The 24,165-nt window shown below is 41.0% G+C and overlaps 2 protein-coding genes across 2 annotated transcripts in view; one reads left to right on the forward strand and one right to left on the reverse strand.

Moving 5' to 3' along the window:
* Nucleotides 1-108: 108 nt before the first annotated feature.
* Nucleotides 109-24,165, forward strand: part of DCAF5 (DDB1 and CUL4 associated factor 5) — a 114,781-nt gene continuing 90,724 nt past the window's right edge. The window contains exon 1 of the mRNA XM_004698670.3: nt 109-172. The gene's annotated coding sequence lies outside the window, so the exon portion shown is untranslated. The remainder of the gene's footprint in view (nt 173-24,165) is intronic.
* LOC101642002 (adenylate kinase 2, mitochondrial-like) lies at nt 7,907-8,375 on the reverse strand. The gene is made up of 2 exons (XM_030885005.1): nt 8,056-8,375; nt 7,907-7,946 (listed from the first exon to the last, which is right to left on the reverse strand). Exons 1-2 carry the CDS (start codon nt 8,373-8,375, stop codon nt 7,907-7,909), a joined length of 360 nt encoding a protein of 119 aa, XP_030740865.1.

The following is a 24,165-nucleotide window of genomic DNA, read 5'->3' on the forward strand; positions in this document are numbered from 1 at the left end:
AAAAAAAAAAAAAAAGGACCTAAAATGGTTGACAGGTCCTTAATCCGCTTTCTCCCAAGTGCAAAGTGATCTCCCCTGATCGCTGCCCTGAAAGTGTGGGTCGGGGCGCGGGGGCCAGGTTCCCCCTTGACAAAGTTGGATGGGAAACTCTTCCTCCGCGCGCTTGAACAAGGTGCGGTGCGGGGGCTATTTCGGGGGCTGGAGGGGGAGGAGGCCGAGGCGCCGGAAAGCTCGAACTCCCGAGGCCCCTGTCGCTGGTGTCGGAGAGGAAGGGGGCCTTGGGGCCCTGGCCCGGGTGACAGGGCCAGGCACGGAGGGGTCGGGGAAGGGGCCGCGACCTGGGGGGTGGTGAGAGCCAGGGAAGGGGAGGCGGGCGGCTGGACGTGGCCGCTCCCCTCGGCGCTCCTCAGGCCGCAGCCCCATCTCCTGCAGCCCCATCTCCTTTCGCCGTGTGGTGGCCGCTTCCGCGTCCTGTTTTGACGACGGTTTCCCAGAGTGGCGAGGGCGCTAGGCCGAGGGGCACCCGCCCGAACTTGAATACGCAACTTGTGAGGCGGGGGGTGGGTGGGCGACCCCTAACAGGGCGAGTAGGCGGGGTGGGGGGCGGCCTTGTTGGCGGGAGCCCGCGTATCCCGGTGTCCCTTGCCTGGCGACTGCCTTTGCAGGTGGTCCCCGGCCCTCCGCCCTCCCCCTCGCCGGGCCTCGTTGCCCTCAGACTCCCCCTCTAGTTTGGGCAAAGTGGCGAAATCTAGGCCGGGGTTCCGGCCGGGCAGTGTAGGCCTCGCTCTCCCGGGGCTCCTAGCGACAGGCCGCTGAATCGATAGCCTATTGCTCTTGGGGAGGCCGGACCGGGGCGGCGGCGGCAGCGGAGACAGCTGTCCCGGGGGAGGTGCACCTGGTGCCCGAGTCGGGCGGGGAGTAGGTGCCCACTGCTGCACCCTTGTTTCCTGGGTTGGAGCCCAAGGGACCAGTGGGAAGGGGGCGAGGGCTCTCCAAGGGCTGCTTCCTGAAACTGGGTAAGGGGAGGAGGGCTTAAGATGTAGCGTTGCCGCTTGACTTCCGTGGGTGTCCTTCTCGATTTCCTGCATTGAGAAGCTTGAAGGGGGAGCCCAGCGCTGGACGTGGGGCTTCGCTTCGCTGGGGTCTACCCGGGAATGGTTTTCTAATTGTCAGTCATTCGGCAGCTTGCCAGAAACTTCAGGGATCATGGCAAAGCATCTGTCTTCATCACGAGTAGCATCGGAAGTGACAAGGGTCATACAGTACAGTCCGGGGTAGTAGAGAGATAAGACTTGTCTGATCAGTTCTCCATAAGACTTCTGGGCTTTCCCCAGACTTCCACAGGTGGAACTGCCCCGACTTTTCCACCCTAGATTGTTTTCTCACTAGGTAAGTTTGGTTGGGCCTTAGATCTCACCCACTCCCTGCCCCCGCGAAGAAACCTGTTCACCACCACGCCCCGCGCCCCCCAGACCAATGTATAAAAAAATTTTTTTTTAATTTCAAGGAGAAATGTAGAGACAATCTCTTCAAAGTCTAAGCTTCCAGTTTCCCCCATCAGGCTTCCTCAGTTTACCTACATAATATTCCACTCTGCTCTCCACACCCATGTATTCCTGTGGAGATGTTCCCCTACACAAAGAATCTTTTAACCACTGGGCAAGGGCTGCTCATCAACTCGATGGCAGCGCTTGAATTTGGCTTTTTGGTATTCACATCCAAACTAATGTTAATGAAATCACAGTACAGTCACACATTGCCTGGTTTTACACATTTTAAATAGCAGGTTTACTGAGATATAATTCACGTGCCATACAAATTACGGACTTAAAACGAACACTTTAAAAGGCATTAAAAAAGCCGCCTCCATTTTCTACCAGTGAGGACTTCCCTTGTCCATGTGCAGGTACTTCCACTAAGTCCTCAGTGAATCCCATTTTCTCCTCTCTTGCTAGTTGGTTTCCTTTTATTTGATTTTTAACCTCCAGAAGAGATGGGCTCTTTCCACTGGACAGATTCTGGCAAGCCTAGTTCTAGCCAACCATTTCCTTAATTTTCCAGGCCTGAGCTGCCACTTTCCATCAGTACTTCCTGGGTTCCAACTTCCTATGTCCCTTGCCCCTCCCTCTCCTCCCCACCCCCCTCCACGTACTCCTAGCCCAGTTCTTCCTGTTTCCTTTTTATCCACTGCCTTTGTTCTTAAAGTTCTAGTTGACTTCCACTAGTCCGGTCTGCTGCCTCAGATAGACTTAGCTCTTCTTATTTACTTTTTTACAACATATTAAGGGAAAGTTCTTCCTGTTAACCCCCTTTAGAATCATAATACCCCTTTAGCAGCCTGTTAAAGTGAATCAAAGTTTGCTGAGAAGTCCCTCCATGGTCCAAGTTGAAAACCATTTAAGGCATTAAATGCTAAGTTTTCTCTCTTTGAGAATTGTTCCTCAGTAGCAGTAAACTGGGGGAGTCATTTAATGGGAGGAAGGCATTAAGGCATTTTGAGATTAATGTTGCTTATGTCCAGTGTTTTACCGTAATGTAGTGGGACAGCAGATTCTGAGATGGCAATGAAATTATTTCAAGTATTTTTGTTGTATCTTGCCTGGATTGGGTCAAACAAACAGAAAGCAAATCAAATTAAATAAAACGAACCCCAGACTGCCACCCAGTCAGTTTTGACTCCTAGCAACCCCATTGCAAAAAATGATTAAAAGGATAGATTTTCATTTTTAAATGGGCAGGCTTGGATGATTTTCTCCACATTTCTTATAACTGACACATCTGATTTGATAGACTTAACTGAGACTCGGGGCAAAAATACTATCTTCAGGATTCCTATATGCAAGATATTATGGTGGGTCTTATAAGATACTCTTGGTATGGGCTCAAGTAGAAAGAAAATGTTTTGAGAATGATGATGGCAACAAATGTACAAATGTGCTGACACAATGGATGTCTGTATGGACTGTGATAAGAGTTGTACGAGCCCCCAGTAAAATGATTTTTAAAAAATTACTATTGGTTAAGGAGCCATCACTTCACTTTTATAACTTAACCTCTTTTCCAGGGTGCAGTTAGGCCAGAAGGTATTAAGAGAATAGACCAGAGAAAGGAAGGCGAAGTGGTACTTGGCTTAGAATAGAGATTGGTGATAGCAACAAGTGGGAAAAGGATTGTTTGGCATTTTAAAATATTACAATCGCTTAACCTAAACCAAAATCAAGCTCACTGTCATCAAGTCAATTCAGACTCCTGGTGACTTTGGAGGACAGAGTAGAACTGTCCCTATGGGTTTCTGAGACTGTAATTATCTGCAAGAGTGAAAAGCCTGATCTTTCTCTTGATGAGCAGCTGGTGATTTTGAATGGCTGACCATGCAGTTAGCAGCCCAATGCTTACCCCCTATGCCATCAGGGCGCCTAATTTAGTGCTTTAGTTTTCTTTGTGGCCCATCAGAAAAACAGCACTGTAATGTCATTGTGGCATAGCAGACATATGCATTACCATCACTGCTGTGTAATTAATTTGGATGTGTGACTAATGAAGTTGCTAGTCTTTCTGAGTTTGTTTGATGATGTATGTAATGGGCATACCAGCGTCTACCGGAAGGGCTGTTTGGGCCAAATAATAGATTGGGTGCTGATCTGGGCTCTCAGAAGAAATGCTGGGTTTGTTCTCTTTCCTCTTTGTAGGGAATAGCATATGATGTCATTGAAAATGATGATGGCAAAAAATGTACAGGATATCCTGAGTTTACCTTTTAAGTCCAGTTATTTCTAGTGCTTTACATTCCTTGCCTCCTCCTCCTCCTCCTTTTTCTTAGAATGGGGTCTTTTATGTATTTGCTTATTAACTTCTATGGGAAAACAGATCTACATAGAAAGACCAACTAGAATGCCATGTGTTTGTGTTTGTTAGTAATAAGCTAAAATAAAGATTCAGCTTTTGGGGCATAAGAACTACTGTGATACTGTTAACCCCTAGATTGAGTTTAATGAACTGGGACCTGTAGAACTAGTGGATTAATAACCTGCAGACATCAAGTTTTGAGTTGTAGTGAAAGATTAGTATTTATGGCTAAACATCTTCAGAAACTTTTCATGTAAAATCAGCAACTATGCTGTTACAGGAATAAAGGTAATTATTAAGTATTAGTAGTAAACGGGGAGAGGCAGTTAATTGATTGGGCATAATATTTATAAATGGGTATAACCCAAGCCCATTGACTGCCATTGAGTCCTTTCTCACAGTAGAACCATAGGGTTTCTAAGGCTGTAATCTTTATGGAATCAGACTCTTATCTTTCTCCTGCTGAGTGGCCCGAGCAGTGGTTCTCAACCTTCCTAATGCTGCAGCCCTTTAATACAGTTAGTTCCTCATGTTGTAGTGACCCCCAACCACAAAATTATTTTCATTGATACTTCATAACTGTAATTTTGCTACTGTTATGAATCATAATGTAAATATCTGATATGCAGGATGTATTTTCATTGTTACAAATTGATCGTAATTAAAGCACAGTGATTAATCGCAAAACAATGTTATTATATATTGTGAAATATTTATTTCTAATGTCAAATAAATGAAATTTTGTCTTGAAGCATGGCATAGCATGGGTAACAAGTTTTCACGCCAGGTACCCGTATGTGGGCATATCTGCATGTGGACGGACCCACCTGGAGACTGATAGAGGAGTGCTGTCTTGGTCCCTAAGACCATCGGAAATGGTCTTAGGTGACCCCTGTGAAAGGGTCGTTCCATCCCCAGAGGGGGCGCGACCCACAGGTAGAGAACCGCTGGGCTAGAGGGTTCAAACAGCCCAATGCTTAACTCAGCTTAGCCTACCAGGACAGGGCTCCTTATAAATGGGCATAAGTAGCACTTTTCTATTTCACATGGACTTGTTAATTTACTAACCGTTATAAGAATCTACTGTTGTTCGGTGCAGTGTAGTTGATTTCCTACTCGTATCTATCCTGTGTAACAATAGGATTTTTGTAATGATGGCGTGGGAGGCCTCTGACATCCTCTAATTACACTAGGGAGAAGGAGAAACAAGATAAAAAGCCCAAGGTTGAGCCCTATTATAAGGTGGGAGGTCAGTCATATCTCCTCTCTCCAACCTTTTTACCTATTCTGACACCAGTAGTCTTTGCCACAATACTCTCTACTTCTCTGCTGGGTTTGATAATTCACTGTCATGGCCATTCAGAACTCAGACAGTACTCAAAACTATGGAGTTTTAGTTTATTAGGGAAATGACATATTACAATTCAGGATCTGGAATGAATCAATACAGATCTACCCACAGGCAGGCCACTCCCTGCTTCTTGGCCCTGCTTTCTTGGCTTCACAGCCTACCTCCGTCCTCTTAAACAAGTGTGAACAAAGCTCTTTTTGCACTGCCATTAAGTAACCATAGGCATCCAACTCCACCTATAAGAGTTCTGCTCAACTTTCTTATTCCATGGGTCAGGAAGTTCCCTGAACCCCTGCCTGTCTCCTGGTTCTGCTGTTGAGGCACCATCTTTGCTAGTTTTTTCTCTGTCTCCTGCATCTGAGAGGTTCTCAGTAGGGACCCCAGGTCCAAAAGATGGATCCTGCTCCCATCTTTTTTTCCTTGACTCTGTTCGCTTCTCATTTGATCTTTTGTAAGATTAAAGGTGTGACTCAATGGTGCTGAGTTGACTGAGGTAGGTGACTTGAATGTACTCCACCCTAGTCTTGCCTCATTAATACAACAAATAAAACCATCTTCATAGTAGAACTGAATCCTGCCACATTAGCACATAGAGGTCAGGATTTATAACACGCAATGGCAGATAATTACATCAGCTCACAAAATGGAGGACAATTACAATATACTGGGACTCGTGGCTTAGCTAAATTGACACTTAACTCAGCTATCACAGGTTCCACATACCTTCTTTGCATCTTGGAGATTAATATGTGACTCCCACACAGTAATCTCCCAATTGTGTGGGAGTCACAAAGACATAGTTAGAAGGGCCATATTGCAGTTTGCCAGGGTACAGTCTTTTTGAGAGTAGATCTATGGGGCTTTCTTTCATGGAGCCTCTGGGTGAGTTTGAGCTATCAGTCTTTTGGTAAGCAAATGAGTGCTCAACTATTGTGCCACCAGGGCACCTACAGGATCCACTGTAATCGTATAAAGAGATTAGGTGCATGGACTTAGAGTTGAACTGCCTAGGGGTGAAAACCAACTCAAGAGTTTCGCCCCAACCGGTTGTCCTCTTGTCAATTCCAGCTCATGGAGACTTCATATGTGTTACAGTAAAACTATGTTCCATTGGAATTTCAATGGCTGATTTTTTGAAATAGATAACCAGGCCTTTCTTTGGAAACTCCTGAGCAGACTTAAACCTCCATCCTTTCAGTTAGCAACCAGAGCTCGTTAGCTGTTTGCACCACCCAGGAGTGCTGCTAGCTTAGTTACTTTGCATAGGTAACATATCCTTCTCTCTAATCCTGTTTCCTTAGCCATTACATAATGATAAAATTACTTGACCAAGTCAAGTTATGGTGAAGGTTGAATGAAAGAGTACTTGCCAAGTTTAGGAATGTGCAATGTTTCAAATATTGCTGTGAATGCTGCTGCTACCATTATGGATCCTGTTATTGTTACAATATGAACAGCTTTTAGTAGATTGATACCTCCTTATCACCTTCGACATTCAACATTGATTATACATGGCATAGCACACTAGAAAAAACTGAGAACAATCTCCATGAGCTGAAAAGCCTAAACTCAGTAATAGTATGTCATCAAAGTATTTTCTTCCTTTTTTTCTTTTTTAACTTTTAACATACTTTATTGGCTTGGAGGCCAAACATGGCAGCAATTGGTCATTTGAAGAAAGGCACCTCATTGAGAACAGTACATCACAGTGCTGTCGAGTGAGCCCAGTCACAGGATTTGAGGATGGAAAGGACAATCTTTGGATGATATTGCTCAGGATACTTGCATACATACTAAAAGGGCTTCTTCACACATCGTAAAAGGGCAAAGTGCAGTATCGTGGCGTGTGCTGTATGTCCGCTGGGAGTTAACCCATGACCAGAGCAGGCAGACAGGTCAATCCGTGGCAAGCTTGGGAAAGAGTGAAAGCATTGTGCCCACCCCTCCCGAGGCCTCCAGGACTTGATTTGCTGAGCCACCCTCCCCATGAACACTCCACGCGTGGAGATGATTTTTGGATCTCATGGGGGAATCAGGTTCAGTAGTCAAAGTCTCCTTATACCAAGCTTTAGGGCAGACAGTATAATAGTTCATTTTTCTACATTTTTGGCTGGAAGCCCATGAGGTTCTGAGAGAGAAGCTGAGGTTTTAAGGTACTGACTTTATAAAAAAGTATTGTTACCAGTACTAAGTAATTGAAAACTGGATTTTGTAGAAATTACAATACTGTACCTCCCTATTTCTACCCACACCACTCAATCGCAGTTTGTTTTTTTAAAATTCATGTCCTCCTTTATACTTTTACAAACTCCCACTGCTGTGATAAAAGAAACTGCCTCATTACAGTAACACAGCTGCTCTCCCAAACCCTCCTCTGGAGCCCTTGACCACCTCCCTCTCTGCCCAGCACTGAAGAGCAGGGATCACACAGCGGGTGAGGAGCAACGGTGCAGTCTTGCCTGGCTTCTGTTACTAGGTGTGACTTTGGAGAAGGCTGCTAGCATGCTTGCAAACTCGACGTCAGGGGTCTGGGAGGCATCGATAGCACAGTGGATGCTCCGTTTCCAGTAGTAGTCCACCAGTGGGATGGTCTGAGTGTGGTAGGACTCCAGGCGGATCTTCAAGGCCTTCTCGTTATCATCTGATCAGCGGACCAGAGGCTCCCCAGTGATAACATCTTTCATGGGCTCCTTTGGAGGGTTGAACTCCTCATGGTAGGAATGGCCACTCATTGGGTGAATCAGCCTTCCTGTGATTCTCCGGATGAGTAGAGAGTCTGGGGTACAGAATTCAACCCCAGAATTAAGCTTCTCTTTCTTCTTGACTATGAGGTTGTCGAGCATGTCTGCCTGCCTTACAGTCTCCGGGGGAAGCCATCTAAAAGAAAACCGTTCTTGCATGAAGGGGTCTCCAAATTTTTCTCAATGAACTCCACCACCATTTTGTTGCTCACCAGTTTTCCAGCATCCATTGTTGCCTTTAGCTTTTTCTCCAGCTCTGAGCTAGAAGCTAATATAGCCCTCAGCATGTCCCCAGTAGCCAAATGACAGACACAGGAGTTTTCAGCCAATCTGGGAGCCTGGGTACCCCTGCCAGCCCCGGGTGGCCCCAGCAGCACAGCCCAGATGCCTTTAGGATACTTTTGGGCTGGTTCGTCGGCTGGAATGTTGGGAGCCATGCCTGCCAAGACCTTTGGTTACCTCTCAATCCCACAAAGTATTTTCAAGCTTCACATAAGTGATAAAAACTGTATGCTTTGTGTAATTTGAATTTATTAATAGTCATATCCTGTTTAGTCATGAGATATATGACATGTTAGAAAGTCCAGAATACATTTTATATGAATTTGTCTAAGAACATCCAAAGTAAGGTGTGTTTGACTGTAGCTAGTTAAAACTTAATTTTTCCTCTTTATTAAAGCTCTTCATGTGTTTAACTAGGCGCAGGCGTCCTCAAACTACTGCCCGCGGGCCACATGTGGCCCGCCGAGGACATTTATCTGGCCCATCAAGTGTTTTTGCCCGTTTGTTTTTTTACTTCAAAATAAGATATGTGCATTGTGCATAGGAATTTGTTAGTTCTTTTTTAAACTATAGTCCGGCCCTCCAACGGGTCTGAGGGACAGTGAACTGGCCCCCTCTTAAAAAAGAGGACCCCTGAACTAGGGTGAACTTCTTGGTCTCTTGGTTGGTTTTTATCTGGAGAAATATGGCCAGTGATGGGGCATGTTGCTGATCTTGAAAAGCTCTCAAAATATAAACATTTTGGACAAGGTTTGGGGGAATTGATTCTTGAATTTTTTTTTTTTACTGATGAGACATTGATTTGAAGATGATAAATTTTATTCTTCACTCCATTTTTTAATTCAACAAATAGCTTTTGAGAGTATCTTATTTATCTCCGTCCCACTGAAAGTGTGTTGATTCTGACTCACAGTGACTTTGTGGGACAGGGGAGAACTGGCCCTTTCGGTTTTTGAGATTAAGTCCTTTTAAAAATTATTTAAAATTTTTTAATCTAATTTTTTTTATCTGAGAGTAAATCTTTAGTGGAGCAGACAGCGTCATCTTTCTCCTGTAGAGTGACTGGTGGTCAGTATACAACCCACCATGCCACCAGGGCTTCTATCCTGTTTATAATACAGGAGCTGTTAGGACAGAGATGATGAATCCAGTGGAAGTTATGTTTTCAAGAAGTATGCAGTTTAGGTGCTATTAGTTCTCATTTATATAGTGCATGTCCCCCTTTTGACTTTCCCCTCTGCTTTATGATACCTTTATAAAACCTCGGCTTTATAGATATTTTTTTATCTCTGGTTCACAGCACTTGATGTAGCAAAAATACCTTTGAGCATTCGTGGAGAAGAAAAGAAGGCACGTCAAGCCTTACAGGACTTTGCTATGAAAAATTACAGGCATAATGATGAAGTAACAAATATTTATAGATAACATGTTATTTGTCCCGTTTGTTCGTCATTTAGTTAATTGATATCTATCCATGATTGGTAAACTTAGAATTATACCTGGGCTTGTTGCTTATGCCTTAAAAAAGTTCTTACCAGTACCACCAGTTGCTGTTGAGCTGACTCCAACTTATAGCGACCCGGGTGTGTCAGACTAGAACTGCGTTTCATATAGTTTTCAATGGCTGATTTTTTGGGGGTAGATCACCAGACTTTTCTTTGTAGGTATCTCTGGGTGGATTTGAACTTCCAACCTTTGGTTCACGCTACCTAGTAAGGTTAGTTTGACAGGTGACCACCAATCATTAACTATCCCATCAGAGAGCTGTCTTTATGTTCAGCATCTTTATTTGATTTATACTAGTACTGTTTTGACTGCTGTGCATTCCTAAAGAGATGAGTAACCCTCAGTTATAGGTAGATCATGGATACCAGACTGAAAAGAAGTATCAATTGAGGTAGAAGTGTGTGCCTGTTCTTGGGTTTTTGGTGGATTAGGTTGTAAAGTACAGTCGGAATCATTTTGATGAGGGAAGCTTTATGGACCAGAAAACTTGAGGCACAAATGGACATGATTCGGAATTCTGAGTTAAAGTAGGTGTGTTTATTTCCTCGTGCTTTGAGTTTGGTTAAGAGGAACATGCTGTAAGAGCACTGCCGTTGTTAATAAGCACAGCACTTTAGCTTTTTTCTTTTTCTTTCCCTTTTTGATGATTTCCAGAAAGAAGCAAATGATTGCTTTTCTTTTTATATTAGTCCAAATTTATATGCCCAAAGGTAGAATTCAAACTTTTAAAACAAAAGCAACTAAGATTGTAATTCAAATAGATTGTAAGGCTAAGGAGGGTATGATTCTGTTTTTAATTTTTCACACTCTATCTTACTTAAAAAGTACTGTCTTTTATCATCAAAGAACTGAGTCTGTTAGAATTAATCCTTAGATTATTTTGAAACTGTGAAATCTAATTTATTTTTCTCGTAAATTTTCTGACCTTTAAGTTTTTTATTTTAAGATATACGGATTGTTGTTGTTAGGTGCTGTACAGTCAGTTCTGATTCATAGCGACCCTATATTCAATGGAAGGAAACACTGCCTGGTCTTACGCCGTCCTCGCAATGGTTATGGTTGAGCCCATTGTTGTAGCCACTCTGTCAGTCCCTCTGGTCAAGGGGCTTCCTCTTCTTTACTCCCCTTTTATGTTACCAAGTGTGGTGTCCTTTTCCAGGGACTGGTCTCTCCTGATAATGTCCAAAGTACGTGAGACAAAATCACGTTATCCCCTTTTCTAAGGACTGTTCTGGTTGTGCTTCTTCCTGGACACGTTTGTTCTGTAGGCACTTCATGGTACTTTCGATGTTCTTTGCGCCATAATTTAAATGCATTGTTTCTTCTTCAGTGTCCAACTTTCACATAAATATGAGCCTATTGAAAATGCCAATATAGCTTGAGTCAGGCACACCTTACTCCTCAAAATGACATTCTTCCTCTTCAACACTTTAAAGAGATTTTTGTACAGCAAGATCACCAAATGCAATGTGTCTTTTGGTTGCTTGACTGCGTCTTTGGTGAGCATTGATTGTGGGTCTAAGCAAGAGGAAATCCTTGACAACTGCAATCCTTTCTCTGTTTATCATGATGCCGTCTCTTGGTCTAGTTGTGTGAGGATTTTCTTCTTTATATTGAATTGTATTCCATACTGAAGGCTACAAGCTTTGGTCTTTATCAGCAAGAGTTTCAAGTTCTCCTTATTTTCAGTAAGCAAAGTTTTATCATCTGCACAGCAAAGGCTTTTGATAAGCCCTCCTCCAACCCTCGATGTTCAAGTTCTTCCTCATATAGTAAAGGCTTCTCTGATGATTTGCTCTGCATACAGATTAAATATGGTAAGAGGATGCACCTTTCCTGGTTTTTAACCACACAGTATTCCCTTGTGTTTGAATGACTGCCTCTTGATCTATATATAGATTCAGCATTAGCACAAAGAAGTATTCTGGAATTCTCATTCTTCTTAAAGTTACCCATAGTTTGTTTTGATCCACACAGTTGAATGCCTTGGCATAGTCAATAAAACACAGGTATATGTCTTGCTGGTATTCTCTGCTGTCAACTAAGATCTATCTGACATCAGCATGATATTCCTCATAATATGTTTTCTTTCGCATCTGCCTTGAATTTCAGGCAGTTCTTTGTTGTTGTACTGATGTATCTGTTGTTGGATGATCTTCAGAAAAATTTTACTGTAATCTGCACATCCTGTTGGATCATCTTTCTTTGGAATGGGTATAAATATGAATGTCTTACAGTTGATTGGCTAGGTAGGTATCTTCCAAATTTTTTGGAAAAGACAAGTAAGTGCTTTATCAGCTTATTGAAACATTTCAGTTGGCATTTTGTCTATTCCTGGAACCTTATTTTTTTGCTACTGCCTTCAGTACTTCTTTCTTCAGTACCCTGGGTCTTGCTCATATGCTACCTCCTGAAAAAAGGTGGAATGTTTAGTTCTTTTTGGTACAGTGACTCTATGTATTCTATCTTTTTTTAAAATGTAGCTATTTTATTACTTTATTTTTATTAATTTTATTGGGAGCTCTTACAGATATTATAATATTCCATAATTCCATTAGATCAAGCATAATTGTACAATTGCTACCACAATCTGTTTCTAAATCCTTTTTCTTCTTCACCTCTTTGATATCAGATCCCTTTTATCCCCTCCCTCCCAGCTTTTCATCTAATTTTGATGCTTCCTGCATCATTCAATATTTTGCCCATGGAATCTTTCAGTATTGCAACTTGAGGCTTGAAGTTTTTCTGGAGTTCTTCAGTTTGAGACAGCAGTTCTCAACCTGTGGGTTGCGACCCCTCTGGGGTTCAAACGACCCTTTCACAGGGGTCGCTTAAGACCATCGGAAAACACATATTTCCGATGGTCTTAGGAACTGAGACACTGCTCCTCTGTCGTCTCTAGGTAGGTCCGCCCACATGCAGATAACGCCCACTTACGAGTACCTGGCATGAAGACTGTTACCCATGCTACACCCATACTTCAAGACAAAATTTCATTTATTTGTCATTAAAAATAAATATTTCACAATATATAATTACATATTGTTCTTGTGATGAATCACGATGCTTTAATTATGTTCAATTTGTAACAATGAAAATGCATCCTGCATATCAGATATTTACATTATGATTCCTAATAGTAGCAAAATTACAGTGATGAAGTAGTAACAAAAATAATTTTACAGTTGTGGGTCACCACAACATGAGGCACTGTTTTAAAGTGTTGCGGCATTAGGAAGGTAGAGAACCACTGGTTTAAGACGTGCGTAGCGTGTTCATTCTTTTTGGTTTTCTAATTCCAAGTCTTTGCACATTTTATTATAATACTTTGTCTTCTCTAGCTACTCTCTGAAATGCTCGGTTCAGCTCTCTTAATCATTTCTTCTTTAACACTATGATTAAGAGCATGTACCAGAGTCTCCTGACACTCACTGTCTTTTTAATGAGCTTTTACTTCAAGTATGATATTCTTGATGTCCTTACCAGAGCTCATTAGGCCTTCTGTCGTTGGTGTTCATTTAAGTAAAATCTGTTCTGGAGATAGCCTGAAATCCATGCGGATATATTCAAGGTTGTATTTTGGCTCTTGTGGACTTAATTTTAATTTCAACATCAACTTGAACTTATATTTGAGCAATTGGTCGTTTGTTCCACAGTCACCCCTTGGCCTTGTTTTGGCTGTTGATAATGAATATCTCCATGGTCTCTTTCCAAAGATGTAGTCAATTCAATTTTTGTATCTGCCATCTGGAGAAATTCATGTGTATGTTTGTCATTGTTGTTAGGCTTTGGTAGGTGCCATCGAGTCAGTTCTGACTCATAGCAGCCCTATTTACAGCAAGATGAAATACCACCTGGTTCTGTGCCACTCACAATTGTTCTTAGTTTGAGCCCATTGTAGCCACTGTTCTTCTTTTGTGTATAGATATTGCCCTATCACAGACAACATTGTACTTCAAAATAGATCTTGGAATGTCCTTTTTGATGATGAATGTGGTGCCATTCCTCTTGAATTTGTCATTATCGGCACAGTAAACCATATAATTGCTCGAATGAAAATGGCCAACATCAGTCCATTTTAACTCACTAATGCATACTATATTCATCTTTATGCATTCCACTTTATTTTTGATGACTTCCACTTTTCCTAGATTTATAACTTTCACATTCCATGTTTCAATTATTATTAGATGTGTACAGCTATTCCTTCTCATTTGAACCATGTCCCATCAGCAAATGAAGGTCCCGAAAGTTTTACTTCATCATATCGTTATAGTTCACTCTGCTTTGAGGAAGCAGCTCTTCCTTAGTCATGTTTTGAGTGCTTTCCAGCCTGAGGAAAGCTGAAAGAACATCTGACAATGTTCCGTTGCTGTTGGTAAGGCTTTCTGAATCTAATTCCTGTTCCTTCTTCGGAGTCCATTCTTAGTCTGGAAGCTCTGCTGAAAACTGTTCACTGGGTGACTGCTGGTGTTTGAAATGCCAGTGACATAAATTCTAGCATCACAACAACACATAAGCCACCACAGTACAACAAACTGACAGACTCATGGTGCGTTAGAGTTAGGCTACTGTTTGATTCAACTGTGGATTTGCAAATTGAATTATGGTGATCTTTGATTTAGGTTTAAGTTTTAACAGTTAATACACTTATTTTTATAAGCTATAAAAATTGACAAGCATATTATAAAATATGATTTTTTTAGTGTGTATTTGCTTAAGTTGATTCCTAATTATTTAAAAGCCCATGAGGCAATGGTGTGGGGGCCACATCTGATCTCCTCTGGTTTCAATAAGGAAGAAGAGAACCCAAATCCACACCAGTCCGAGGTTTATTGCCACTAAGCAGAGATCAGGCATTTCTCTACCTTCCATCCTTTTTTTAACCCTATTCTGACACCAGTTTTACTTCCATGGTATTCACTCTGCTGGGTTCAAAGATCCATTGCAATGGTTACACTGAAGTTTTAGATTCCTCAATATTATGGGAAGTTAACAGGTTACTATAAGAAAGTACCATAAAGCGCTAAGGATACACTTCTATCTTTAGTGATCTTTTCGTGAGTGTTGGTGTCAAGCAGGGCCATGTCATAAGAACTAATTGTTCATATATTGGGGCTACAATTAAGTTTGAACCCCAAATCCATTCATATGTCTATGGTTTATATATGAATCATAGCAGTTTTTGAGCATGTGTAAAACTTCAGCTTCTCCTCTTAGATGATAAATAGTAATTTTTTATTTTGCTAAAGGAGCCTTGGTGACTTGTCTGTTCCCATAAAGATTTACAGTCTTGGAAGCTCTTTATAGGTCACTATGAGTCAGAATTGACTTGATGGCAGTGGGTTTTGGGTTGCTTTATGCTATAAACTTTCTCTAAACAGGTATTTTATATTTATTTAAAATATTTATTGGGCACTACTATATGTTTTAACATTTTTAATGGTAATAGTACTTATTATTTAGCATGTAATGTGTGCCAGGCTCCCCATTAAGCATTTTGTATGTCTTGTCTTATTTTCCACTTGGGAAATAACCAGTGTTATTGATAGTCTAGAAAGGCAGGGGGTTTGAAGATGTTATGTTAATTGCCCTAACTGCTAAAGAAGAAAGGCCTTTGATAACAGGGTTTTATAGTATAGAGAACAGGTGTGGTAGTTACATAGTCTGTTGTCAGTTTGAGTATTAAGAGTGAAAGGGCGGAGTTTAGTCTGTCAATCAGGTCACAGCTTGATGACTTCATTTGGAGACTATGGAGATAAATAGCTCGCAGGAGGCAGGAGACAGACTCACTCCCTGACACACCCTCTACTGACAAGACACATGGCGCTACGCTGATAGAGCCTGTACCCTGGGAGCTGGAGGAATCCACGTGGAGATCCCTGCCAGTGCTGAGATGCTGCTACTGCCACTGGATCCACAAGACTTTGCACCCAGTGGCCCGTGATCTTCCTTCATTCGGTGTCATTGCATGTGTTTCGTGGGTCTGAAGAGGACTTTATAGATTGGTATCGCACGTATGGGCTAGTATAATAGACTTGATCTGGACTGGGCTGAGATGTTTTCTGAATGTACAATTACTCTTCATATAAAGCTCTTTCTTATACACATGATTGTTTATAAATTTGTTTCTCTAGTCCAGGCGTCCTCAAACTACGGCCCGCGGGCCATATGCGGCCCCGCTGAGGACATTTATCAGGCCCGCCAGGTGTTTTTGCCCCGTTTGTTTTTGTGCAAACAAATAAGATATGTGCAGTGTACATAGGAATTTGTTTGTAGTTTTTTTAAAAAAAACTATAGTCCACCCCTCCAATGGGTCTGAGGGACAGTGAACTAGCCCCCTGTTTAAAAAGTTTGAGGACCCCTGCTCTAGTCAACCCAGACTAATACAACAGGTAAGGCATTAGTTGGAAAAGACATGTTAGAATCTGTTGTTTCTGGTTAAAATGAACGGATAACAAAATTTTTTGATTACTTTGGTCAGTTACCTTATATACTCGTGTATAAGCTGAGTTTTTCAGCACATTTTTATAAAATGCAGTTTTTGTGGTAAAATTAGGTACCTTGGCTGATATTCAGGTCTGCTTATACTCGAGTATATGCAGTACTTTTTTCCCTGAAGAAAGTTAGATTTCAATAGCAGTTTGCCAAGTTTTTGCTCTTTCCGGCTTCAGAGATTTTTAGTCACTATCTGCATAATACATGTCTTGAAACTGAACTAACTCATGATCTCACATCCCTCCTTCCCTTCCTTTCTCCCTCCCACTGAATTCATTCTGACAGTGATCCTATAGGACAGAGTAGAACAGCACCTGTAACTCTGTACGGGAGTAGAAAATCCTGTGCTTAGCCCTTATACAATCTAGAGAGCTCCCTGTTGTTATGGCTGTAGTTTAGCCCTACACATGGTGGCCTTATTACACAATGAAATGAAACACAATCTGGTTCTGAGCCATCCCCCGATCAATTGCATTTGGTTCCATTGTGATCCATAGGGTCTCCATTGACTTGATTTTTAGGAAGTAAATCCCCAGGCCTTTCTTCCTAGCCTACCAGAGTCTGTCCATTCAGCTCCATAGTAACATTAGGGACCCACACAGACAGATGGATGGTGGTAGCAGCACATACCTACCAAATTAAGCAGGACTGCCTTTCGGACATTCAACTGAGAAATCACTATCTATAATAAAAATAGCTAATAATTGAATATATTATTCACTTACCAAACATTTTTGAGAGCTTTTTATGCTACACATACATTCGCATACATGATCACATCTAATGCTTAAAAGAAAGAGAACCTTTCCTGTGTCATACTAAAATTCAAACCAAACCTGTTGGCTGCCCAGTCAGTTCCAACTCATAATAACTGCCCCATAGGATTGTCAAGGCTGGAATCCTTGCAGAAGCAGACTGCCTCATCTTTCTACCACAGAAAGAACCACCAAGCTTTCAGTGAGCTGTCGAAGCACTGCACCACCAGAGACCCTCGGACACACGGCGTACTAGAGCCCTCATTTCACACATGCAGAATTGAGCCGTAGAGAAGTGATGTAACTTGTGATGGGACTGGGTTTCTAACGTGGTCGAGATGTGCTCTTAGACAAGCTGCTAACCATTTTGGAATTTTTAGAATGTTACGTACATTTTTAGAAAGGATATGACTTTTCTACATGCCCCTCTCTGATGCTCTGTGCATTACTTGGACTTGGAGCCAGGGCAGGGCAGTTCTGCTCATAATCATACTGCTCAGTTCTGAAGCAGATCATAGGGCTAGAAATCATCTCACCTGAATTTCCATGTTTGCAATTCTCCTTTTTCTTTACACTTCTGGAACTCCTTGGCTTATAAAAACCAAGAAACTAACTCGATACTTGCTTGCTTAGTCTAATTAGGATGACTTTGGTTGTCAAATTGGAACCTCTTCGCCATAAGTACGAAATAAGAATACATGTGCAATTTGAATCAGTTGGGTCCGCTTTGTTCCTGTATGGTCATTTTGATAACTACTGAAAGCTCCTGGGGAATTTTAACCCTCAGAAAATAGGTATCTGTCCTCATTAATTATACACGGGGAGATGATACAGATAAGAAAGTGCTTCAGAAGAGAATGATTCTTGGAAGGAGATTGAAACAGTGTAACATGGGGTTGCTTGCCCAGAGAATGTTGGTAAATTATTTGGAAGCACTTTTCTAGAGATGGTGTTTTAAATAGAGATGGAACTCCTGGACCAGATGATGAGCCTGTTTAATTTAAAAAAATAATTTATTGACATATCTTGCACAATCCAATATATCCATTCACATAAAATTCTGCCCTTCCATCCCATTGAGTTAAATTTTGAATGACTCTGTAGCATGATATTCTTTTTAAAAATTAACTCAAGAATATATAATACAATTTACCACTTCACCCATTGTTAGGTGTACAATGTGGTAACATTAATTATATTCACAGTGTTGTGCAATCACGACTTCTATTTATTTTAACACATGGTCTTCTTACAATTAAAACTTCTGTTACCAGCAACATAACCTGGTTTCTGTAACAAAAAAGAAGGAATTTCCACGATCATTTCGTTTGGGTGAATAAGGAGGGTTATTCTTCAGCAGCAGTTCTCAACCTGTGGGTTGCAACTTCTTTGGGGGTCGAATGACCCTTTCACAGGGGTCGCCCGATTCATAACAGTAGTAAAATGACAGTTATGAAGTAGCAACAAAAATAATTTTATGGTTGGGGGAGCACTACAACATGAGGAACTGTATTAAAGGGTTGCGGCATTAAGAAGGTTGAGAACCCCTGCTCTATAGGTTCTGGTCTTGTTGGATCTCCGCTTTCAGCTCTTCACCAGAATTTCTCTGAGGTAGAGATGCAGGAAGGGATTTGACAGTAGTAGCTTGTCATTTCACTTTCTCTGTTCTTTTCCAGGCCTTCATGCTCACACTTTCCTTGCCACTTTATTCACGCCTGCTCCTTGCAGTATTGGACATCAGAGAATCAATCTTGTGCTTCTCAGGATATCGAGTGGGTAAAGCTCAAGGCTATATGCTCCGAGGGCTGTTTTCCTTTTAGGACCAATTGAAACATGGAATTCCTTTTCCAGAGTTGGGAGTATATAGGAGTTGGTGAGAAATAGCTGCTGAGGAGGTGGAAAAGTTTATAGTAGACTCAGGCAGCAGAGATGATGTTGGCAGATTGGTATCCACCTCCGTTTCCCCTCTCCTGCGGCTCCTCCCCGGCATTGATAAGGTGAGGTAGGATTGCTTTATAAGGTTGATAAGTAACTCTGCCTGTCTTGGCACCTGCTAGAATCTTGTATAACTAAAATGGCTTTATGTCCTGGCCTAATTAGGACCATCCCAGTTATCCTGTTGTCCCAGTATAATTATCAGTGATCCTTTCACTTTTAAGAAGGTCCTACTAACAAAATCATACCCAATGTAAATGGGGGGTGGGATGAGCGGTAGAGTGGAGATCCAAAGCCCATCTGTAGACAATTGGACATCCCCTCACATGAAGGGTCACAAGGAAGAGATGAGCCAGTCAGGGTTCAGTATAGCACCGATGAAACACACAACTTTCCTCAACTTTCTTTAATGCTTCCTTCCCCCCACTATCATGACCTCAATTCTACTTCACAAATTGGATTAGACCAGAACATGCACACTGCTACAGATAAGAGCCGGCAACACAGGGAATCCAGGATAGATAAACACCCTCAGGGCCAACAATAAGAATAGAGATACCAGGAGGATAAGGGGAAGTTGTGGGGAGAAAAGGGGAATCGATCACAAGGATCAATATATAACCCCCTCTCAGAAAATTGGAGCTCTCCTATAAAGAAAAAGTTAGTCTCAGAAACCCACAGGTGCAGTTCTACTCTGTCCTATAGGCTCTCTATGAGTTGGCATCAACTTCATGGCAGCAACTTTTTGTTTGTTTGTTTTTTTAGCTGCTTCTCTCAGGCTACTGGATTGAACCTGAGAAGCAGAATGACTTGTTAGTTATGTGTCCCTCCTGGTTTTATGTTAGAAGACAAAATTCTAACTCATGAAAACCTTGGTTTTTTTTCATTAAAAAGGAACAACAAAAAAAGGCAGAACTCATTAAAAAATATAGTTCCTGAGGCTGCTAGCAAGTTAGCCCTTTCTGTGTTCATGTTTATTTTGTGCACATTATTGCTTTTTCACTTTTTCCTGCAAGTTGTTTTTGCAAAGTTGATTTCTAGAAAAAGGAATGATTCTCTACTGAGTTAGAATTTACACCCCCCTCCCCGACATGTTATTATTAATCACAAAAGAAAATGATACTGATATTCAAAACCATGCTTCTGGCTTAGTTTGTAGTGGATCAATCCATGTGGTGTACATTGGGACTTGTCAAAGTTGGCCCTGAAGTGTGTAGATTGCATTGATCGGGGTCTTCAGGAATTGTAATTTTTCAGGTATATGACTGTTAGACTTTGGAATGTCTTCTTAGAGAAGTGCATGAGCTCTGGGTGAGAGTCCCAGTTTTACCAATCTTATAAATCACTTGTGAGCTTATGCTTTTGATGTTCTTTCTCTCTTTGTAGACTTGAGAATTTTATTGTTAGAAAGGCCTACTTAGATTTTTGGATGCTTTAATTTTACACTTACACAAAGAGAGACGCAGAGAGGTAAAGTGACTGCCTAGGAATTCACAGTGAGTAACTGATACAGTCAGGACTAAAAACAGTCTTTATACCAGCACCCTCAATATTTGATGTGTTCCCCTGCCCTGTGTATTTTACCTGCAGTTTCACTGTCCCTGCTTATGGTGGTTTTGATTAAGTTGGCGGTGCCTCTTTCCTTTTCAAATGAGTAAGTGGAGGTTTTTCCAGGGTGGAGACACTGTCTCTGGAGCGTTTTAAACACCCTCCAGTTTTCTTAGCCTGCTATGCACTCTACTTCCCTACTTTGCCTTTGGAAGAATTTTTGGCAAATCCAGATGCCTGTCAAAATCTTATGAAACAACTTTCCTCTTTCTGAATTTCTTTGGAAGACTTGTATATAAATTTCAGCTGCATCTTTTTAGTTTCATACCTGCTTAAGGTTAGGTGATTTATGGGCGCCCCTGAGGATTGTTCTCTTTCTTTTAAAATGTGTCTTGACCAATTTTGACTGTTTCCTGCAACTATCTCATCATTTACTGCTGCTGATGGCTTAAGCATGTATTTTGTCATAGCCATGCTGGGAAGGAGCTCTACTGAAACATGGGTGGTCAGCACCTAGCTTAAGTAACTCTTGATTTTATTTCAGAATTGACATCTCTGACTGCACACCTGTTCTGGTTGGTTTTGTGTTTCTGCCTAGAAAGAATAAGAAAGAATTAGGGCCTATATAGCTTTAAACTGTTGAGATTGCTTGAGAAAATGTTAATTAGGTTCATTTTGCTTATACTTGGAATTTTGCTTAAGTCAAGAAGCAAAACCCCAAATCCCAGAACCACTCAGGATAAAGGAAGAGTATTGGTGATAGAGGGTTGCTATGTGTTGGAATTGACACTCTCTCAAGAACTTCCCTGTGGATCCTTATTGATATCAAGGCCAAGAGGAGCAGTTTTTCATGTCCCCTAACTCTCTTTGAGGAGTTTTTGTTCTTGTATATTGTCACATTACAATTGGGAATCTCCTGTAGAATATACATGTCTTCAGAATATGGCACTTACAAGCATATGGTACGCATTGATAATTTTTTAAATGCTGTAGACATTTTGGAAATAAAGATACATAAAAGAAAAAAAAGATAATTTTATAATCTCACCTATCCAGGGTGACCGGTGTTAATATTTGGAACATATTTTAATATGCATATCTAAATAGTTTACTAAAAGTACAATTTGGCTATCTCTGCTTTTTTTAACATAAAAAATTTAATAATATTAAGCCCTCTGCCCTGGGGCCCCCTGGCCCCCATACCCTGGTTATTAGATATTCTTCTAAAGCAGGGTTCTCAACCTCAGCAGTGTTGACATTTTGGGCTGGATAATTTTTTGCTCTGAGGGACTGTCATGTGCATTAGCAGTATCCTTGGCCTCTACCTAGTAGATAACAGTAACACTTTCCCAGTTGGGCCAACCAAAACATCTCTAGACATTACCAAGTGCTTATTGGAGAGCAAAATTATTCTCATTGAAAACTGTTGCTCCAGAGCAGGAGTTCAGAGACCTTTTGGTCTAAAGATCTCTCTGCTCACTTACTGGAAACATCAAAGGACTTTTGTCCATGTGAGCCATAGCCACCAAGTTTATGGATAAAATGAAGAAAATAATTAAAATTCATTTTATTAACCTATTCACCACCATACATTCATATATTAACAATAATTTTCATTTTAGGAATAATCATGTTTTCCATATAATAGGAAAATACTGGGAGTACATGCTCTCATTTTTTTACTGTCTACCTTAATACAAGGGGGTTGGATTCTCCCCTACTTCTACATTTAATATTTTGTGACTTTTTTAAAGCAGATGTACATGAAGAAAATTCCGGCTCAAGTAGAAAAGGAAAAACTGGTGCTTTATTAGATAACTGTTGATATGATTTGCTGGCACTGTATCAGAATACAAGAGTAAATTTCCTAGATTAATTGGAATGTGGAATCAGAAACTGCATCGGAGAACTTTTTATAGTATTTTACATTAAAAAATCCACTAGCCTAGACCTGGTGAACTGATCTTATAGCTGGTCTTGAACTTTGATTGCCTCTTTTCCTGCATGTATTATTTGTATCATCATACAATTGGAAAATATTTGACTACTGAAGAATGAATAGGTGGGTACTGTAGTCTGTTGCTCCTTCTGGGTTAATGCTAAGACCCCAGTAGGTTTACCCACCAGTGCTGTGTCCTCTGAGTGCACATGTCACCACAGTGCAAAAGCCAAAACATTTTAGGATTCTGAAAATCGTTCTGACTTTGCAGACCTTCTGGGAACACGTGGTGGGTCATGTTGTTTCAATAACTACATCAGAATGTAATCATTCCCCTTTTCTATTTGTTTTTATCACAATCTTGGTACTAATAATTGTGAAAATTCATTTTGGCCTTAGAATAAAATCCTCAAAATGAAATTCTGAGTCAAAAGGTATGACTACTTTCATGTTTTTAAAAATACATTTGATATACGTACATGTGCATTAGCAAAATTGCTCTCTAGAATGGTGAACTAAGTTGCTTCTATCAGCATTGTTTATTATAAGAATGCATTATGGCTACTGTTAGAAACAAACTCAAACTGCCTGTGAGTCGATTTGAATTTATAATGACCTTATAGGACAAAGTAGAACTACCCCTTGGGTTTCTTAGACTACCTCTTTTTTTTTTAAGACTGCCTCTTTATGGAAGTAGCAAGCCTTGTCTTTCTGCTGTAGAGGCCCTTTTGGTTTCGAACTGCTGACCTTGTGGTTAGGAGCCCAATTTGTAACCATTAAGCCACCAGGGCTTCCGAGGATATTGTTACACATTATTTTATCTTGTTCAATTGTTGTCACGTATCGTCCATCCACTTCCTACTCATACAACCCAATGTACAACAGAATGAAATACTGCCATCTTTACTATTGTTCTATGTTTGAGCCAATTGTAGCCACTGTGTCAATCCATCTCCTTGAGAACCTCCCTATTTTTCGAGGCCCCCTCGACTTTACCAAGCATAATGACTTTATTCGGGGACTGATCTTCCTGACAACATGTCCAAAGTACATGACACAAAGTCTTATCATTCTTGTCTCTGAAAACATTCTGGTTGTAATTCTTCCAAGAAAGATTTGTTGTTCTTTTTTCAGTCCATGGTACTTTCAATATTCTGCACCAGCACCACAATTCAGATGCATCAGTTCTTCTTCACTCTTCCTTATTTAGTGCTCAACTTTCACACGCATTAGAGGCCTTAGTCCTCAAAGTAACATTCTTCCTTTCCAGCACTTTAAAGAGTTCTTGTGTGGTACATTGACCCAAAGCAATGTGTTGTTTAATCTCTTGTCTGCTTCTGTGAGCATTGATTTTGGATCCAAGCAAGACAAAATCGTTGGCAATGTCAGTCTTCTCCATTTATCAGTTATTACATGAAATCTTTTCTCTGTGTGTCAATTGGTATATGAAAAATGTTGATTAGGAATATTATTAACTTGTAAGGCTTGGTATTTTTCTTTTTTAAATCATTTTATTAGAGGCTCATACAACTCTTATCACAATCCATACACACATCAGTTGTGTAAAACACATTTGTACATTCATTGCCCTCATTCTCAAAACATTTGCTCTCCACCAAAGCCTCTGGCATCAGCTCCTCATTTTTCCCCCTCCATCCCTGCTCCCCCCTCCCTCATGAACCCTTGATAATTTATAAATTATTATTTTGTCATATTTTGCACTGTCTGACATCTCCCTTCACCCACTTTTCTGTTGTCCGCCCC

Source organism: Echinops telfairi, unplaced genomic scaffold (genome assembly GCF_000313985.2).
Source record: "Echinops telfairi isolate 266 unplaced genomic scaffold, ASM31398v2 ScPeMD7_18;HRSCAF=68, whole genome shotgun sequence".
Lineage (NCBI taxonomy): Eukaryota > Metazoa > Chordata > Mammalia > Afrosoricida > Tenrecidae > Echinops > Echinops telfairi.